The 21306-nt window shown below is 38.4% G+C and overlaps 1 protein-coding gene across 1 annotated transcript in view; it reads right to left on the reverse strand.

Annotated features, from left to right (window-relative positions):
- Positions 1-1860: 1860 nt before the first annotated feature.
- The window catches only part of LOC102009610 (dnaJ homolog subfamily C member 25), a gene marked incomplete in the record, with an annotated part of 20104 nt that continues 658 nt past the window's right edge, over positions 1861-21306 (reverse strand). The window contains 3 exon segments of the mRNA XM_013513302.1: positions 1861-3084; positions 5011-5481; positions 7372-7524. Coding sequence (XP_013368756.1) covers positions 2962-3084; positions 5011-5481; positions 7372-7524 — 747 coding nt within the window.

The following is a 21306-nucleotide window of genomic DNA, read 5'->3' on the forward strand; positions in this document are numbered from 1 at the left end:
AAAAAAAAAAAAAAAAAGTAAAAAAAAGAAAATTAGCGGAGTGTTGTAAGACCTTTGGCTCCCACCTATTAGATCTGGGTGTTAAAGTTTAGTGCTTAGTGCCTTTTCCCCCCTCCTTTCCAATCTCAAAGGAAACACATGATTTTCTAAACAGAAATCCCATAGCACTAAAATAGTTTATTCTCTAAATATTTTTTCATATAACTTTTTCTTGGCAAAACTGGGGATTGAACCCAGGGCCTCCCCATTCATTTACATCTACAGCTCTTTTGAGACAGAGCCTCACTAAGTCATTAAGCTGCCCAGACTGGGCTCGAACTTGCAATCCTCCAGCCTCAGGCTCCCCGAGTTCTGTGATTACACGTGTGTGCCATCGGGCTTGGTTCACATAACATTCTTTGAAATCCTACATACCAACTGTAGTGTTTTAAGGTTTCAGGTATGGTATCTAATAGATATGTTATGAAACTGCATCCTATGATTTGTAGAACGTGAAGAATTCCTTAAGAAATAAGACTGAGGAAAGAGTGAGGACTGGAATCTTGTTATGGAGGGATTAGACATGGATATATACATGCTCAAGGGTAATTTTTGCAGAGCTCAATTATATGACATGACAATGAATGAACAGGTAGCAGAGGACAGCTATGCTCTATCAGCCCCCAAATCCCAAATGAAAAGGAAACGATGATATCCTAAAGTGAACACCACCAACTACATCTCTACAGGAGCCCCACAACTAGGGGACCTGTGGGGTCCTTTAAACAGGGTTCTTCTCCGCAAGTTTCTCAAATGGAGAGGTATTTTTTTGGAGAAGGGCAGAGTATGGTGACAGTGAAAATAGATATTTAACTGACATTAGTGGCAACGAATGGCTCTTCCTCCATCCTAGGATTTTAAAGCACAGATACTGCAGTGCATTAAGAGACTGATGGTGCTCTTGTTAATGACAGTTCATTCGTCTTGACTCACAGTGACTGTGACCCCAAAAGACAGACCAAACATCACCTAGTATGCAGGATCCTGGGGACAATTTTAGAAATGACAGGAAGAAATACAACACAGATAGCATGTCCAGAAAGATACTCTGTCTACATCAGCCAATCACTATGAATGCTATCGTCTCTTGTTCTTTCTTTCCTTACTAGTACATAAAAAAATATAGGCAATCATAAATTTCTTTGAAAAAAAATTTTTTTGGTACTGGGAATTGAACTCAGGCCTTTGTGCTTGCCAAGCAAGCACTTGTGCCACTGAGCTATATCCCCGGCCCATTTCTTTGAAAATTATGAAAAAAGAGGCAAGTATCTACATTCCTTTTTAGTCTCCACATAATACGCGGCACAAATTTCTGTTCAGAGATGATAAATACCAGTTTGTGTTAGCTGTATGATAATGCAAGACAAGGACCACTGACTCCAGACAATCACAGCACCTTTGAAAGGCATTCATCTCTGGTTAAGAATTGGGTATAGCTTGGAAACACAGCTACTATAATTTACCTTTATCCCTAAAAAAGGATGGATCCCTAAGGTATTTTTAGCTAGAATTTATAAAAAGATAATTATGTAATTTCAGAATTTTGGAGCTGCAAAAGAACCCTAAAAATAGTCCAGTCAAATTCTTTCCCAGTGTTATAACTGAGGCAACTGAAGCAATCATTCACAGATTACGTAACTGGCCTCACGTCTCTGTCTAAATTAGCAAGGACAGAACCCTTTACATGTTGTGAGTTTATGCAAGGACTTTAGGATAAAGGGATTCTGTGTATCTACTATGCTACACTAATCTTTAAAAGTTGTATTATATAAAAAGCAATATATTAATATTTAGTTTAAAATGTGATACCAACAAACATGATATATTACAACCATTTTATTAATATGAAGCAATAGGATAAATCCTTTACAGGAGTACTGATTCACTGCCATGAATGTGTACTGGTACTTTGGTATAGTATCATGCTTTTGACTCACTCAAATTATCATTTACTTTCACTTCCACATATATAAAAACAGTTATATTTCAGTGGTTGAGAGAACAGTACACAACCATGCATATTTTCTCTCTAGTTTAAATGCATGTAAGTATTCTCATGTACAATGGACTTTTCACCACTCAAGGACTTCATAATATATAAACAATTTTTTAGCACACTATTTCTTGCCATTTTCTTCAATTGGAGAGGACGCCCCCCCACTCCAAAAAAAAAAAGGTACTGTGGTACAAAAGATCCTTTTACAAAGTCCCCTTCTGCAGAACTACTTGAGAATACGGTGATAGTCCTATAATAAGACTGTAATCAAGATCATCCTACAAGGACATGAGGATAGACCCACTCTCTTGGAGAGTTTCTGATCTTAGTAAAAGTATTATAATGAAGAAGGGTGGAGATTTAAAGACATTCTAGCGGAAGACTCTCCTAGAGAGATTACTTTGAATGTATTTCACCCCTATAATGACTATAATGAAGACAACATGATAGTTGAATCATTCTGCTGAAGAAGTCTGTGTCCAAAAAGACATAGTAATGTAATTAAATGTTATCAGTTTCTTACAGCTTGTGAAAATATACGGGCCAGGAAAGCAGGAAGACGTAGCGCTGTAACGAAGAATAAGGAAGCACTCTTGCAGAATAACACCACACCGAAATTTTACGTGGTATCATGAATTTTCATGTCAAACTTTTTCACTGAAATATAAAATTTTTAAATGGCAACTAATAAATTTTCATGTCAAATCTTTTAACAAAACCCACAAATAGATTATAAAAACTGAACAATCATAAATGCTTTGTGTATAAAGTTTTAAGGGAAAGTTGAAATTTCTACATTATTCTCTTTAATAGAGTATCTCTGGAATTTGAAGTTACTGCTGAGGAGCAGCGGACACATTTCTAAAGTAATTCAGCTGTGGGAACAGCATCAAACTGAAGCTGGCTCAGCAGCACTCCACCAGGCTTCAGTCGTCCACGAAGGTCAGGCGCCCCGGCCCCTCGTTCTTCATCCACCTCCTGTACCTCTTCCACCTGGGGTCGCTTGCCAGCTTTTTCTTTAATTCTTCTTCTTGCTCTTGTTTGTAAACCTGTAAGTACAAATAATACTAAATAACTTTACAAAGAAAAGAGAAACATCTGTTGTTAACTTTATGGCATTTTTTTATTTTTCAAATTTAATTTCAGGTACAAGTTTACAGTGGCTATACTGATTTGTCTTCTGAAGACTGTTCATCTAAAAATACAAAGTAACCATTTAACAATGTGAAACAAAACTTGCAGAACTAGTAAAACCTTTTTGTCACAGGTTTCTGTAAGTTAGGAAAGTATTCTTTTTCCTCACGGAAATTCTATGTAAACTGAGTTTAACTAGGTTAATATTTCCCCCACACAACTAATGTCTAATATTAAAGAATCAACACTACAAAGAACATCTGTTTTTAACTTTTAGTGTCTGTCAAATGAAACTAAATGGACAAACTGTAATGTTATAGACAGTTAGAGAGAAATTATTACTTCCAAATACTAGGAAGTAATGACTAAGATAACCTCATATAATAATCTATGAAGCCGGGCATGGTCATGCATGCCTATAATCCCAGCAACTGGAAAGCTGAGGCAGGAGGCTTATTGTGAGTTTGAGACCAGCCTGGGCTACAAAGTAAGCTCAAGGCCAGCCTGAACTGCATAGTGAGACACCGTCTCAAAAAAAAAGTTAAAAAAAAAAAAAAAATCTATGATACTTCAGCCTAGTATAGTCATCTAAGGCAGGTTTTTTTTGTCTAAGAGATAAATTTAAGAGCTAAATAATATATTAACTTCCATTATCATGTTAACAGGCTAAATATATTTACCTGCCAAAACACCCAGCAACTTGCAGCAAGTTAATTTACTTAAATATAATTCAGACTAAAACTTTACTTTCACTGAAATCTATTTAGGACATCACCTATAAAAAGCAGTGACTATGAAGTTCAAAAAACAAACCTCAAACTTTGTAAGAGGGTTCTGGTGCTCTAGTCTTATATTCAATATATTAACCAATTAACTACCCAGAACCTAAAACAATATCATGTTAATAAGACACTAGTCTCGAACATTGTGGATAAACAGCCGATCCCTCAAGTTAATTTTTATAGCTGACAATTATTTTTTAAAAAGTATTTAATGAAAAGTACACTATTGGGGATTAAACCTAAGGCTTCACCATGCTAGCCAAGCACTCTACTACTAAGCTATATCCCCAGACCAAGAGGCTCAAAATTTAAAGGCATGTAAGTTGACTTAAGTTGACTTAATTTAAAAATATAAAGAGCAAAGGAAAAGACAGATAATAGGCACCAGGGAGATACACATTTTGCAAATGGGAAGAGGACCAAGAGATGGAAGGAGGGGAGAGGTAACCAAGGGGAGCGGAGGTAAAAACAGCCCACTCTCCATGATGAATGTAATCATTATGCACTACAAATATGTACTAGTTAAAAGGCATTAATAATGTTTGAAAGGAAAATAGAACTTTCCATACATGTTAGTTACCAGGCAGAAGGTTCTGTGCTCAATTATTCTGAAACTGTTCTTTTTCCATTTCCAATTCTTTATCATTCCCTTTCCCCTCTCCCTTTCTTACACTTTTTAAAAAAACTCTGCGGTTAGGTTTACATGACCAGAAGAAAGCTTGGGAAAGACCAAATTGTAGTTGGTGCAATTAACAGAAAATTGTTCTAACACTCTTGCAAATACTACATCATTCCAGTGCAGTTTAACACATGAGACAATTTTTAAAACTTTTTTCAGAGTTATCTGATAAAGTATCTGAACCCAGTATACCTTTTAAAAAGATAAATTACAGATTAAAAACCCAATGCCCAATTACAAAATAGTCATACGTTCAGTAAAAATAAGGTATTATCCATCCTTTGACCTCAGCTTTCAGCAATTTAAGCCCACTTCATCATACAGGCAAGAGTGCTTGGTAGGAAGGAAGATACTAAAATCACAGCGGCGTCGCTACTCACCTCGTAATTCTCCTTTATCCAGAGCTCGCGTTTCAGGAAAGTTTCTTTCTGATGATCTTCCAGACTATCAAACTGAGACTTTGACATCTTCATAGATTTACGGATGAGATACAGTCTCTCTTCTTCTCCATACTCTTGGCCTTTGATGTTAAAATTGTAAATCCAGCGGCAATACCAGACTATATACGAGCACAGGTGGAAAGGCGCTAAGATAATTTGAAACAGGAGAAGATCACGGACTTGGGGTTTCTGGTAGCCGCCCTTTATGTCTATTTTGCTTTTTATAATGTTCTTTATGATGTTCTCCTCCTTGTCACGAATTTCTTCTTTGGACTTCTTGTTTCTGCCTTTTTCTTTGGCTTTCTTGAGTAGTCCCTGCTGTATAGCAATCTCTGTTGCTTGGATACGGTACTTGGGCACTGTGGCTAGGTAGCTGATGGCCTTATTGTAGCTATTCCACCAGCTGAAAAACTAGAATATTTAATGAAGAAAAATAAGTCACTTTCATTCCCACAATTCACTGAAACTAAACCAATAGTAAAGGGTCTTAGTAAATACCATTACCCAAGAACTCATTTAAAAATAAAGATCTCAGCTGGGCACAGCGGCACATGCCTGTAACTCTAGCACTCAGGAGGAAAGCGAGCTCAAGGCCAGTCTGAACCACAAAGTGAGATCCTGTCTCAAAAAAAAGGAAAAAACAAAAACAAAAACAAATATATGGACCTCAAAGCTCTTACTTTATAAGTAAATTATGCAACTGAACAAAGCCCACATGTACATAGGATCTCAAGGCTGAATAAGTAGGATAAAGTCAACTGAACCAAAAAGTCATTGATTCTGACAGCAAACATCCAAGGTCAGATGACGGGTCAACGGAATCACACCACACCTGTCATTTCACATTTCTACTCCACTGCCTCTTCCTTAGATCACTATTAAGAACTCTGTCTCCTTTTCTTTAACTGTAATCTACTTACTAGAAGAAGAGTTAAATAACAAAAACTAGCTGGTAAGAAATTTATTTCTAAAATCCACAGGGTACAGATCAGTGGTGGCAAGCTGACAGCACACGTGCTGAGGCAGGCGTGCAGAGCCGTCTCTGTCGCCCCAGCACCGCCCCAGCACCAAGCATCGCATATTCAGGTTTAACTGCAGTGCTGGCACTTTGCGATAAATTAACGGGTTTGGGGCTGGGTCTCTAAAAGGTTAGCCATCACTGGTAGAGATTAAGGCAACTGTATCACTTTTATCTCTTTGCTAAGCCATCCACATATACCACAGTAACTCACGTCCTATTTTGAACTGAAAGATTCAAATATGTTTGAACTCTGTATTGGGACAGGAAAGCATTAACTGACTTCACACACATACTCAGCTACAAAGGGTTTTGCCTTCAGAAAAAGCCCTGTACCTTACAGAGTACAGTCATATATTTCAGTTCTCGTTTTACTGAATGAACACAGCAGTTACAATATAAATATCCTGAGGCAGTATAGCAACAGTTTACTAGATATAACACAAAATAATAAAGAAAAAAGTTATTAGAGTATTACATTATCTAAAGCAAAAAGGAAAATTATCCCTGCTCTCCCTCTTTGAAAGGGTAATGCTACTAGAAAAGCAGACACATTTAAAACACTACACCTTACTCTTTAATAGGAACTGCTTTATTATGCATATTGAATATCATTAACCTGGAGAAGTAATTCTCAAACTAGCAAATTGTTTTAGTCTAGTCACTTCATTTTTTCTTTTCCTCTAAAGAAGCACATGATGGAGATAGTTAATTTAAGAGTAACAGGAACAACCCATTAAATTTTTGAGATATTTTAAGACAACATGAAAGGTTACTGTATCCCTTTTCATCTGTTTCAGTGGTTTTAGCCAGAGGAGTAGCACCCTGGGAAGCACGTGGAAACGCGCGGGCACCTCTGACTGCTACAGAGATGGCAGGGCTACTGGCATTGTGGGAGGGAGTCAGGACGTGTCAGGCCACACTAAGGACTTCTTACTTTTCCCAAGTTTATGAGAAATCACTGAAAAGTTCTACAAAGGTAAATGACATGATCTGGCTATTATACAACAAATACTCTAGAGGGAGCACCAGGAAAGACCCAGCTTTGGCAGGGGTGAGGGTGTAGTTACATAACAATATTCACCACCGGATTTCCAACTGACAAAAATAACAATACCCTCAGTTGCTTGAAATAAATGAATAATTTTCTAGTATAAAAAAATTAATCCCAACTGGAAGCAAAATTTTACATAAAGGTACTTTTAATGCAGTTCTGGTAACCAGCAGTAGGCAATACGCACTCATACACAGACATACAAATACACATATAAATCGATGCACACCTGAAACACGGAAATGGCACACACGCTGACCAAAATCACCACCCTGACATCCACTTTAGGAGCTAGACGCCTGCTATAGTAGTGGTAGTAATGGCTGTAGTATTCTTCTGGATGATCCAGCATGTAGTCATAATCTTTCCGTGTTTCTTCATCCTGTTAAATGACAAAGTAGCCAATTTTATAGGGCATTTTTTTAAGTGGTCTTAGTTTATAACCTGTTAAGTCAAATCTACAAATTTATAATTATGTAAGATTATTCTGAATTTTAAAAATCGTCAAAATAAGAATACTTCCCATTAGTCTTCAAAGGCATACACAAATTTACTTCCACAAATGTCACATTCATTATAAAGGCATAATAAAAATATTCTCCAGATTTTTGAGTATTATTGATCTTCCTGGAAAACTACAATACTTTAAACAACAATTAACCATGCCTTTTTAGCTAATGTTGTGGTGCTAGTAATAGCACTAAGTTCCTATATAACTTAAAGCACATGATAAAACCTACTCAAAAACTGTTGACAGAAAAAAAATCTCATATATACATACAATTGTATTCAACTTTGTGTAGGAATTTTTCTATTGAAAGTGGAATCTGAAACCAGTCCGTGCCTGAATTATGATCATCCCACAGAAACACTGTGAAGTCAGTATAATGGTAAAAGTCTAACTTTATGACCCTCCACAAAATACTGAGCCTCTGTAAGCTCTTCTTCATTTTTAAAGAGATAGCACTATTTGCCCTAGTATTTTAAACTTTGTTTTAAATATTAAATGACATACATTATAGAAAAGCATGTTACAAATGTGTAACACTTTACTATAATCGTCACCAGTCTATAAATAACCGACCTGTCTTAATCATATAAACTCACTGAAAGAATTACAGCTTTCTGATACCCTACTCTGAATCTTCACGAAGTTTTTCTTAAAATCTTCTCTAGTTCTAATCAATTTCTAACCAATAAATGCAATGTTTTATTGAGCTATCTAGGTTGAGGAACTAATAATCTATGTTATGCCTTACTTTTTATCCCATAGGAAACCTATTTTACATCCTGTCCCATATCAAAACAATGTTAGAGACTAAAATAAAATGAATTCTTTATATGTGAGTTCAGTAGAAACTCTCACAAAACAAAAACTTTATTAGTACATGTTTGCATAATGATTACATTTACTGTGGAAAAATGCTTTTTTAACCTAGAGAATTTCCTTCTAGGTTAAACTATTCAATATTCATCAAGTATGTTCTAAGCTAGTAACACTTCAAAATCTAACCAAGTGCCTTGTCCCTGCAGAGAGGAGCTCTAGGGTCTATTCAGAGACTCCTTTTGAGTCCTTCAATATATAGTTTCATAGATTTAAATTAAGTTTGCTAATGATAAAATCTTTCCTGTGCTAATTAAACTTATCATGTATTCTCTATTAAAGTTTCTCAATTTAGCTGTACTTACAGGCTCATGCCTGCAATCCCAGTACTCTGGGAAACTAAGGCAAGAGGACTAGAAGTTCAAGCCCAGCCTGCGAACTTTGCAATTTGGCAAGACTCTCTTCTCAAAAAACACAAACGGGGCTAGAAATATAACTTAGTGCAAGGGCCCTGGCTTCTATTCCTAAGTACCACTCCCCCCAAAAGATTGTTTTATGGCACTATACTGAGGACAAACTGCCTGTGTGCCTGTAATATGAGAAGCAGCTCAGGTTGGCACTGTTTTCCAGTTCATCCCTAGTATAATCCTTTCCACCAGAAAGGATTTTCTTGTAGCCATTGCCACATGCCCCAACTACCAATCCATTACTCCTTCACTAAGGTATCCTCATGTTTCAGAGCTTCTAACCTAGAAAGGCTAAGTAAATGTTCACAGAGGTCACACAGACAGTCCTGAGGACTAAAGTCCACTTCTCTTGGTGTGTCTTATTTTGAATACTCCAAGGTATCCTTTCAGCATTATTCCTTCTCCACTTTTTGCTTTTTTGGGGGCTCATTTTATGGAAATATCTTGCTTTTGGTCTGAAATCCTTGACTTTTAATTCAGCCTTCCAATCTTGGCAGATGCTTTCTGAAATACAGTTCTTGCTCAACTAGATTGTATGTAATTTTGAAACTAAATGCCACTTACTCCTTCTCCAACTAGATTACATGTAATTTCCAAACTAAATGCCACCCTGAGATTAGATTCCTACAACTCTACAGAATCACTGCCTATGCTGCTGCAGAGCCCTTCGCCCATCTCGGCTGGCTGTACTCTTCCCGGCTGAAGTACACAGTTAGGCCTTTGCATGTACTGAAACCCGCTAGGTGGACATCATGTGTCCCATGGCTATCCTCTCTTCTTTGTTCCTGGGGAAGACCACATTCCACACAATGGGAGTATCATCCCTCCTTAAGTATTTCACCCCAGAGTCATCATCTTCCCACTGTTTCTTGATTTGTGACTTCAGCAAGCTCCTGTAACAGAAAGCTAATGCTCCACCAACAAAACTCCAGAATCTATCCCTGTGTCTGGTCTCTACAGCAAGCAGAACTGTGGGGTCTGTTCAAGATGCCCTAATAAATTCTCAAACTATAAAGGTCTACCTACAAAAAAATCTCAGGATTAAGCCTGACTTCCCTTTGGAGATTATTTTCCTACGGTCACCATAATTTATGATCCTGTTGTAGTCATTACTAGATACTAGAAAGTTGGCTCCCTCCTCTTTTAGCATTTATTTGACCAATTTAATTTTCACTGTAGAGCTTACAGTTTTCTACTCAGAAAGAAGAAAAGATCTTTGGCATGCATGCAATTTAGAAGGTATTCAAAGTTGGTACAAATTGGTAAATGTTAAGAGTTCTCAACATTCTCGGTGAAAATTCTACTTAGTACCCTACAATGTTTAGAACATAAGGACACCAGAAATATTAGCAAAAAAGAAAAAAAAGGAATAAGAAGGACTATATTTTTGAGCCTCTATTAGAGAGAAAAGGTACATTTGTATTGTAAAACCATATTTACTTTTTCTCCCACCCTTCTCAGAACTAAGGCAGCCCCAGCTTCCTGTTTTTATCTTCAATGTTTCCCCAAAGCCAAAATTAACATTTCTTCAGCAAAGTCCACAACTGGCCCAAACTTACCCACCTAACATCTCATACTGCTCTTCCTTCCTCTTCTCCCCATCACAAGCATTCAGATAACAAACCCTGGCATTTGATGAATCCTTCCAAGACAACATGCTTTCTCATACCTATGTTTTTGAATATGTAATTCTCCCAAACTTGAAACCATCCCTTTCTTCCATCCTCATGAACTTCTAAAAGGTGTAGATATTACTGCCTCAGATGGAGCTCGACTACTCATTTTTTGTGTGTTTGTTTGTTCATTTGTTTGTTTTGGGTGTTGGGGATCTAACCAAGGCCTCACGCATGCTAGGTAAGCACTACCACTGAGCTGCGCCTCCAACCCTGGACCACTCATTACACTGAGTACCTACCAATTATAGCACTTATCACATTGTGATCATCAGTTTTTTTCTTAAACGAGCATTTCTGGAAGGTAGATAGGATAACTCATTCATCTCTTTGTATCAAAGGCCTAGCACAGTGCCTGGCATTAGTAAGTGTCATTTCAAAACTCAGTGAAATGTTGTGAAGGTTGTCCCTCACTATACACACCTCTCCAGCCACATGGTCTCCTTTTCACCAGCAAGGCTGGACTGGTGATTACATGACAAAAATTTTGGGTTGGCAGAAATGACTGCTTGAATTCAGTCTATGAAAATATGCTTATGTGGCTAAAATAGCTTAAACCTTAAAACAGTTTAATAATATCTTACCTTTCAATAAGGTAGTACTTTTTCTTTCAGCAATTTTGTGGATCTTAATGTCCCAGGGTGAGGAGATTCCAACTTCTTTCCAAAACCAAAACCTTTTTACTTGTTTCTTCCTCCTCTCTGTCCTGAGCCTTGACAAGCAGGGCAATAAACTTGTTTCTAATCTCTACAGGAATAAATGGTGCTTCTGCTGTTGTCCATCCACTCCCAATCCTCTTGGGCATATGCAGGAGGACTGGAACATAACCACCAATATCTAGATCAAAAGTGAACAAGAGGAAACCCACAAGCAAAGAGAGCACTGAACCCTTCCTTCTCTTAAGAAAATGATCATCCCCCTCCCCAGAGGCAGAAAACATAATGTTCTTACCCCTTGAAAGTAATAATGAATTATCTGATCTCAATAAACATAAATTGCAATAATGTAATATTGCAGCCAGTTTGACACGAAAACTTTCTATTGCACAGACTGTAGAAGCCCATTTCAGAGGGTAAAGGCCAGGAATCAATAATATATGAAAATATAATATTTCGTTCATTCTTAAAAATATATATCGATCTGATTTTTAAAAGAATCACACACATACAATGCTTCAAAATATAACTTCTGGGAAAAAAATATGTAGCTTCTGTTCCCGTAAATGTTTTCCAGGCCATACTGAAGAAGAAGAAGATTAACTGCTCCGTCTCACCTCCTTTCTTGTTCCCTATCTGCCAGCTCCTAGTACAACTATCTTCTCACATGGCTTGGCATTCTGTGTCATTTTAACAACTTCTATAATTTGGACTGTTACCTACTACTGACCAATCTGTCTTTCCTGCTTTCTCCTACTTTCACAATTATTTCTTGAACATTTTCTAAATGTAACATTAATATCTCCAATTCAATAGGCTCAAAACTAAAATTATTTTCAATTAATAGTATCACCACCTACTTGATCACCTGAACTTCAAAAAAACCTTTACTACTTTAGATTCAGCAAATAAGACTCAGGGCAGCCCTGTATTAAACACAAAGAAGCCTCAAGAGGCTCCCCCCACCTTCTAGAAAAAGAATCTTGCAAGCAATAAAAGCATAATTTGATGCAAAGGCACAAAGAACTAACGCTACCTGAGGCCACTGGCAATGAGATTCACAGAGATGAAATGAGAGATGTACCTTTTAAAGCAAGGTAAGATGTGGTGAACCCAAGCTAAGGAAATAGCAAGTATTGTATTAAGATACAGAAGTATCAAAGAAAGACTCAATGAAGCTTGAGCATTGGGGAAATTTATAAAGGAGCACTAAATACATTCAGGGGGAAAAAAACCCCAAAAGAGTAAGCTAGGCATGGTGGTGCACAACTGCAATCCCACCTCTTGGGAGGCCGAGGCAGGAGGATTGCCAGAAGTTTGAGGCCAGCCTTGGCTACACAGTGAGTTCGAGGTCAGCCTGAATCACGCAGCAAGACCTTTTCTCAAAAACAACAACAACAAAAAACATCCAGGAAGGTAAATCTGGATAAGAATCATGGAGGAACTTAGAAGCTATACCACAGAGTTACGGTATTGTTGTGATTTTTAAAAGAATGAAATGTATAAAAGTATGAAAACGCTTGCATTATACACAGAATGCATGAGTATAAATATATAATTTTGAAAACTCTGGCAGTATAAAAAATGGGATGGAAAAGCAATTTTTGGCTAAGAAATAGAACAGGACTTAATAATTAAAGGGCACACATGAATCAAAGGAATGCTGAGCATGGTACTGAAGTTTCTAATAGTTATCATGTGCAGCATGTTATTCACTAAGATCAAGGATGGAAGACGAGGACAGCAAGTGTAGAGAAAATACAAGGGGAAACTGGAAGATTTTGAAATGGGAGAATATGAAAACTACTGGATAGCCTTTCAAACTCTGGAGCCTCGAGGAATTATCTATTCTAAGAGAGCACCTTTCTTGGTCTTTGACTAACCTATATTAACTGTTATGACAGAAGAAACTGGTAGAAAACTTAAAATAATGCAAAAAATTCCTGTTCACAGCAAGGCAAATTGTGTTCAGTGGAATCAACTGATTATTGCCTTGTAGCTATTAGGTTTATTTTCCCCCACTCAGTTCTGGGGATTGATCTTAGGGTGTTGAATATGCTAAACAAGCACTCTACCACTGAGCTACATCACCAGCCCTTTAAATTAATTATCTTTTTTTTTTCTTTTTGGTACTGGGAATCAAACTCAGGACCTTGCACTTGCCAGGCAGGCACTGGGCCCACGAAGCTATATCCCCGGCCCAATTAATTTTTAATTTATTTTTCAAACACTGTCTTGCTAAATTGCCCAAGCTGATCTTGGACTCTCTAACCTCCTGCCTCAGCCTCCCCAGTAGCTTGGATTATGAATGTTACCAACTTATTTAGCTCATTGACTTTTACAGGTATTTTTGTATTTCTTATCTACCAATGTGCAGTATGTTTCTCTTCTGTACTGACTTTGTATCTTACTGGTTCCTCTCACTAATGAATGAGAGAAAAATCTCTGATGCATGTTCACCTCAAGTTTGTGTAAGAGGCATGACTATATTTTCTTTTAACAAAGGAAAAGACTGGGCTGTGGATATAGCTAAGTAGGAGAGCACGTGCCTAACATACACATGGCCCTGGATTTGATGCCTAGCATTGAAAAAAAAAAATTAAAAAGATAACAAGACTGATTTCAGACATGTTTGACTGTGGGTTCCTGTGCTGTAAGAGAAGCAGCTGAAAACATGAGCCTGTGAGGTATGTAGGTTTTAGAGTTGGCAGCCTAAAAGCAGTGGCTAACATCAGAGATACAGTTTTGTCAGTAAGTGCTTAGAAAACAGAAAGGAAGACATGAAGGACGGAACTCTAAGAAAAACCACTACTTTAGGCAGATGAGGAGGAAAGGAAGACTCCGAAGACTGAAAAGAGGGCGGGGGTGTTGCTCAGTGGTACAGTGTTTGCCTTGTATGCCCAAGGCCCTGGGCACAATCTCCAACACTTTGAAAAAAGTGATTAAGTAAAACATAAATAAATACTGAAAAGAATAGCTAGAAAAATAGGAAAAACAGCAGGAAACTTCATCAAGGAAGTCAAAGCAAGATACTTTCAAGAATGTAGTGGTCAACAGTAAGTAACAAATGCCACAAAGAGTTCCAGTAAGAAAAAGAAAAGCAGCCATCAGATTAGGCGACTGTACCACTGCTCACTGCTAACAAGGGCAGTTCCGGTACCTGTCGGGTGCACACCTCAGTCTACGCAAGTCTAAGAGGACAGAAGAGGAATACAGGAAACAGAGAAGAAAAATGTAAACTTTAAAGGAAGCAAAATTAAGCAAACAGAATGGGAAATTAACCAACAGATTCTCAAGTAACAAAAGAGGAGGGATGAGATTCCAAAAGATGCCTCTGAAAATGAGTTCAGTCAAGTATCTTCTTGCGTTCCCCAACTCATTCTTAATATTGCTCCCAGAGTTTTCTTCCAGAATCAAACAGATTTTCTCATTCCTCTACTTTTAAAACTTCTTTAAAAAGTATTCAAGACGTAAAGTTCAAATTCCTGAACACAGTTTAAAGGGTCATTCATCATCTGATCCCAAACTCTGCCCCAGCCTCTTCAAATACTCTCCCTCTCATGTACTTTCAGTCTAGAAGGTGCACATCTATGAAGTCTACAAAAAATGTAAGAAAGGTCTTTGTGTTTATCTCAAAATACTCCACTTACCTATGGTAAATCTGTACAAGCTAAATTAAAATGTCAACTGCTTTGTTTCTGGCTAGAATTACATCAACTCAATAGTTCTGCGGTTGATCAAGAACTGATAGGCTGCTAATGACATCATGTGTCAGGTAATCAAAGCACCAGAATTAAACACATCTGGTACATAATCAACGTCCATCACAAGTAGGGGGAAAGGGCTGAAATTAAAGAATCAGTATAAAATAAACAACACATAGTTTCAGAGCACAAAGAATAAATGTGGTACATATATTATCACACCATTATGGGTCCATGGAAGAAATCATTAACAAATGTGTCACTCCTTCCCACTGAACCACAAAAGGGTCTTAAAACCCTTAAAAGTGTTCTAGGTGTTCAGGACCAATAGAATAGCCATGTGAAATGAAAACTAGTTACTGTCTATAATCTACCTGTTTACTTAATTTGGTTGTTTACTGGCATCACAACTGTAATAGAACTTTATTTAATGTAGTATTTCATAAATATAGTCACTCTTCAGTATTCATGGGAAATTGGTTCTAGGATCACTACAGATATCTAATTCTTAGGTGCTCAAGTCCCTTATATAAAATAGCATAGCAGTTGTATGTAACGTATGCATATTCACCTTTACATATACTTTTTGGGGGAGGTTTGAGACAGGGTCTTGCTATATTGTTTCGGCTGGCCTCGAACTCACTCTGTAGCCTAGGCTGGCCTCAAACTTGCAGCAATCCTCCTTCCTCAGCCTCGTGAGTGCTGGGATTACAGGCGTGCTCCACCTTGCCCAGCTTCCCTTACATATACTTAAAATTTTTTTTAAATTGTATTAGTACACGTTTGCAGTACACAATGATTCTCTATTCATCACGGAAATTTGGCATGTACACATAACTTATGGTAATTCTTTTTCTGTCCCCTTCCCCTACCCTCCAGCTCCTGGTCCTGTTCTCATTTGTAAAATATCTATCTCACTGTTTCCTAATATCTATCTTTTATTTTGCTGTTTATTTATACTTTGGGTTTCTTACATAAGAGAAACCATGTAATAGTTAAACTTGTGTGTCTGATTTCACTTAACATTATGCTCAAGGTGCACCCATTTTCTTAAAAATGACTCAAATTTATTCTTCTTTATAGCAGGGTGGTACTACATGGTGTATAAATACCATTATATGTTGGTGGGCATTATAAGTCACTTTCAATATTTAACTATTATGAGTTGTGCTGCTATGAACATGGGTACGCATGTATTTCTGTGGTACGGTGTCTTCAATGCTTTCGAGAAGATATTTAAGAAGGGAATAGTTGGATCAAATGGAATTTCTAGTTTTAGTTTTTTGAGAAATCTCTACACTGATTTCCACAGTGGTTCTATTACTTTACATTTCCAACAACAATGTAGAAGAGTTCCTTTTTTCCCACAGCCTGGCAGCATTTGTTAGTTTTTGACTTTCTGAGGGCAGCCATATTTCTGGAGTGGTTTTAATTTGCATTTCTCTAATGGCCAGAGGTGTTGGGAAATGTTTCCACATATTTATTGGCCATTTCTACTTCTTCAGTTGTCCATTTTTTCCACTGGGTCTTTTATTTCTGGAAATCTAATTTTTTGAGTTCTTTATATATGAGTCTTCTGTCCAAGGATGTTATGGCTTGTATCTAGGTATTCCCTCCGAGTCTCATGCACTCACTGGTGCAGCTCTTCAGAGGCTGCTGGATTTAGGGTCTGTGAATATGGATTAAAGGTGTGTGATAACTAAATTAGTCCACCCACTGGTTTAGCATAGTTGTAGGTGTGCTAACAGGAAGGCCCACTGTGGGTGTGGGTGGCATCACTCAAAATCTTACAGGCTGGATGGAATCAAAGGGAAGGGAGGCTTGCTGCTTTGCTGCCTCCTGCCTGCCCTGCCATGGGACTTTCTCCTCTGCCTGCTTGGGAGCCAGCAGGTACAGACTGAAACCTCCACAGACTGTGAGCTAAAATAAACCTTTCCTCCTTTAACTTGTGGGTGTCAGGTATTTTGTCACAGCAATGAGGAAGTAATTAAGACAGAGGAGTAACTAGCAAGAATTTTTTGCCCATTCCACAGGTTGTCTCTTCAGTCTGCTATTTGTTTCCTTTCCTATGCACAAGCTTTTTATTTAATATAATCTCATCTGTTGATTCTTGATGTTATTTCTTGTAAAACTAGATCTGTTCAGGCAGTCCCTAGCCTAAGTCTATGTCTTCAAGAGTTTTACCTATTTTATCTTCCAGCAGATTATTTCTATCTTAATATTTAGATCCTTAGCCATATGTAGTGGCAGGCGCATGCCTGTAACCCCAGCACTCCGGAGGCTGAGGCAGGATTGCCACAGGTTTGAGGCTAGCCTGGGCTACATAGTAAGTTCAATGCTGGCCTGAACTACATAGCAAGACCCTGTTTCAAAAAAAAAAAGTAGATCTCTGAACCATTTTGATTTTCGTTTAGTACATGGTGGGAGATATGGGTCTAGATTCAATCTACGGCACGTGCATGGCCAGTTTTCCAGCACCATTTGTTAAGAAGCTTATCTTTCCTCCAGTATATATTTGTGATCCCTCCACCATGCTGTTTTTAATCACTGTATCTTCACACTATAACTTGAAACCTGAATTGTTGATGCCTCCTGCTTTGCTCTTGTTACCCAGAACTGCTTTTACTATTCTGGATCTCTTCTGGTTCCACATGAAGTTTTAAGATTGTTTTCTCTAGTTCTGCGAGGAATGCTGTAGGTAATTTTGATTGGGACTGCATTAAATTTGTGTATCAGTTTTGCAAGTATAGCCATTGTGACAATGTTGGTCCACAAACAGGGCATATCTTTCAAATTTTTAATGTCCTCTTTGATCTTCTTTGTGAGAGCACTATAGTTTTCATTACAGAAGCCTTTCACTTCCTCTTTTAGGTTAATTCAGAAGTATTAATTTTTCTTGATGTTACTGTGAATAGTATTACTTTCCTAAATTCTTTCTTGACGGATTTATCATTGGTGTACAGAACACGACTGAGTTTTGTGTACTGATTTGTACCTTGCTACAATGCTGAATTTGTTATAGTTCTAATCTTTTGGTGGAGTACTTTGGGTATTCTATGTAAATAAATACTTATAACTACACCACGCAAATTAGATCTCAATCCTAGAACAAGCCTTGAACACTCCTGACTATATTTCTGTTAAGTTTTAATGTCCTCCCACTACCAATCTGGGTGACTTTTTTCCAGATCTACCTCAAAGAATACATTCTTCTCTAATCTCCCAAGAGGAGTAACTGCTTCCCTCTCCATGCTGCAATATAATCTGCACCAACTTCTATTATGTAACATAAATAATAACCAAATAAGTATGTCTCCCATGTTTTATTAGATAACATAAATAAATACTGACTAAGTAAGTATCTGTCTCCCTCATTATATTAAAAGTCACAAAGTACGCCTTTTCCACTCTCACGGTCTCCTCCCCAGCACTTATGTCAGAACTGGTTGGAGAAAAGGTTAAGGAAAAGAATACACAGAGGAAACTGCAGAAGATTCATTCTCTACACATCCTTTCAACTTACCAGATAACTTCCATGCCACCAATACTCCCCGTTCTCTTCTCTTGTGATCTTGCAAAATGTTGTCAAGTCTTAGTATTTTCCTGTTTCCTATCAATCATAGTTTTTCTGAGTGCATCCTAACAATTCCTGCATCTGTTTATTTCTATGCCATTTCTTACATTTCACTCAATTTTTATCTATTTAAAATGATCACTGTCCTCACTTTTTAAAAAACCAGAACATAAAAAGATGTACAATTTTTCTCTCATGCAAGAATTTTTCATTCATAATCATCCCAATTTGTATATTTGTACTACTTTTTAAAATTACAATTAATTTGAGCAAAATAGCCAAGTATGCTCCATATAACCAGTGCAAAATGCCAGAAATTCAATTTCCCTGCTGTCTGAATCTGTCTCCAATGTGAGCTTAACTCAGTAACATTCATTATCTAGGGTGCCAGACACTGTGCTAGGTGCTCCGAACGAACATACACATAAAAATAAGGAGCACGGTTTAGGAGAAAGGGGAAGGGCTACTCGGTATTCATAGGGCAGTGTGATAAGTGCTATAGCCAAGTACTAAAATGTCAGCAGGGTTAGAGTGTTCCATTTCATGAGATGCAATGTTGATACAACCAGTGACAGTTTATTTACTTTCAAAGTCCACCAATTCCCTGAATCCCCAGTACTCAAATATGCTAACTACTGTTACACTGCCTTAATTTACACAGCGATTTTTACAGAATTCTGCTGGGTCTGACCTTCAAAAGTCTAGGCTATCTCCAAACATCTCTCTTCTCTCACAGATAATTTCCATCCTCTTGGAGTGATACAGCAGGAAGACTGCGGAGCTACAAACATTCCCCAGGCCCCTCCTCCCTTATTAGTACATCTCCATTTTTAGTTCCTTGCTGGAAGGTATTTATAGCTACCACAAACATCCTGCCGGAGTTCAGTAAAACAGTTACTTTCTACCAACATCCAAGTTTTTAACTACATAAAAGTTCCTTCCTGTTCAGTGGACAAACTAGCTTTTTATCAGCTTTCATAAATCAGTACTAAACTTCAGAGGCAGAGACCGTTAGAGGCAACCACACATATCCACCAGATCAGTCCTCTGAAACTCTCTCTTGGAGAAAATGTCAAGAGCAGAGTCCCAGTAGGCCTCCCAGGAAGAATTTCTCCACTGTCACTATTTCTACCCCATAACTATGGTCCGTATTTTCAAAGTTCTCACCAACATGCTCATCAATCTTATCCCAAATCCCTACCCCTTATGCTGTCCTGTCTTGTGGAAGTTCTGCCCGTCCAGAGCTCCCTTCTACAGCACCAAGGCTTTGGAGTACCACCAGCAGGCTGACTGCCTGGACCCTATCTTTTTAAAAAAAACTACAAGCAAGGTTTTACATTTATTAAAAGGTAGGAGAAGAAACAGGTTCTACAGAGTACGTTTGGGCCAAGTAAAAGTAGGAAAATAAGTACACTCTACAGGATCAGAACAGGCTACTGTGAGAGAAAACAGCAGCCTCGATCCTATCTCTGCTCTGCAAAAAAACCCGGTTGGGCTCACAAGCTGGGCAACCCTAGCTGGATAAGAGTTCTTTCCCATTTTTCTCAAATCCGTCCCCATCCACCAAAAGTAATGGGCCACTAAGCTCTCTAGCCTCAGCACTTTCCCAGCTCCTTCCCCATACCTTAGCTAACTGCCAATAACAGTTACAATCTAACTAATAATGCTCGTGAGAATTTAGTGAACCAACAACACATTTTATGACTCCAAATTACCTAAACTGCTCTGAAAAGCATTAAGTCTCTAACTCCTTGCCGCAATATGCAGCATTTTCAGCTCCATAAAACTAATCTGGAGAAACAACCCGTGCTTAAATTACAGTACATCCGCACAAAGTAGTCATTAAAAGCAGACTATACAGTATAACTACATGGAAAAATTTTACCTCAGGGGGAAAAAAAAAAAGACTGAAGACATACCCTACAACTACAGCAGCTGCTGCATTACCAGGATGACTCCCCTGAAGCAGTAATACATCCCAGCAGGACTTATATTTGGTGAGTTGTTTCTTGTCTTTTTGTCTTTCTGAGACAGGGTCTTGCTATGCAGGTCAGGCTGGCCTTGAGCTCACTCTGTAGCCCAGGCTGGCCTCGAACTCTCAAGGATCCTCCTGCCTCAGCCTCCACAGTGCTGGGATTACAGGCGTGCGCCACCACGCCTGGCAGGGGAGCTTTTATATGGTTTAACTTTTGCAGTAACAGAAAAGAGCGTCACGTTATATCTCTCCATCTTCAGGCCCACTGGACACGATAAACCCTTTGTCAAATGATTAAAAGTATGACCGAAAAATACTTTACACTACAAATTCTCTCAAGAATCTCGTTCCCCAAGTCATTAATTACCGGTCTTACATAGGGAGTTTCTTAGTTATCATTAAACCCTCGTAATGACGCTGTGAGGAGGTACATGGCCTTAGCCGTCCACTGGCAGAAACAGCCATCCAAGGTCACTCGGGAGTGTGGGAGGCGAGAGGCAAACGTGGGGTCTAATGTCAGTCCCGCAACACCTCATCGAAGCGTCTTTGCTAAAACCATCCCTAGCATCCAAATTTCTGTCCTGTCGAATGGCCGTGATCGGACACGCTCCCCGGGTCCTGCCCAGGACCCTAACAATAAGTAAGCACCAGCCTGCTTTCCGAGTGCGGGCAGCACGTCATCAGGCTGCTTTCACAAAAATCATAAAACACCCGAAGTTTACGATCACCACGACCATCAAGGAAAGAGGGCTGCCCGGCCGCCGCGCGCCCCCGAGCCCCGGCAGGGTCGC

This window comes from Chinchilla lanigera, unplaced genomic scaffold, assembly GCF_000276665.1.
Source record: "Chinchilla lanigera isolate Chin_1 unplaced genomic scaffold, ChiLan1.0 scaffold00018, whole genome shotgun sequence".
NCBI classification, from domain to species: Eukaryota; Metazoa; Chordata; class Mammalia; order Rodentia; family Chinchillidae; genus Chinchilla; species Chinchilla lanigera.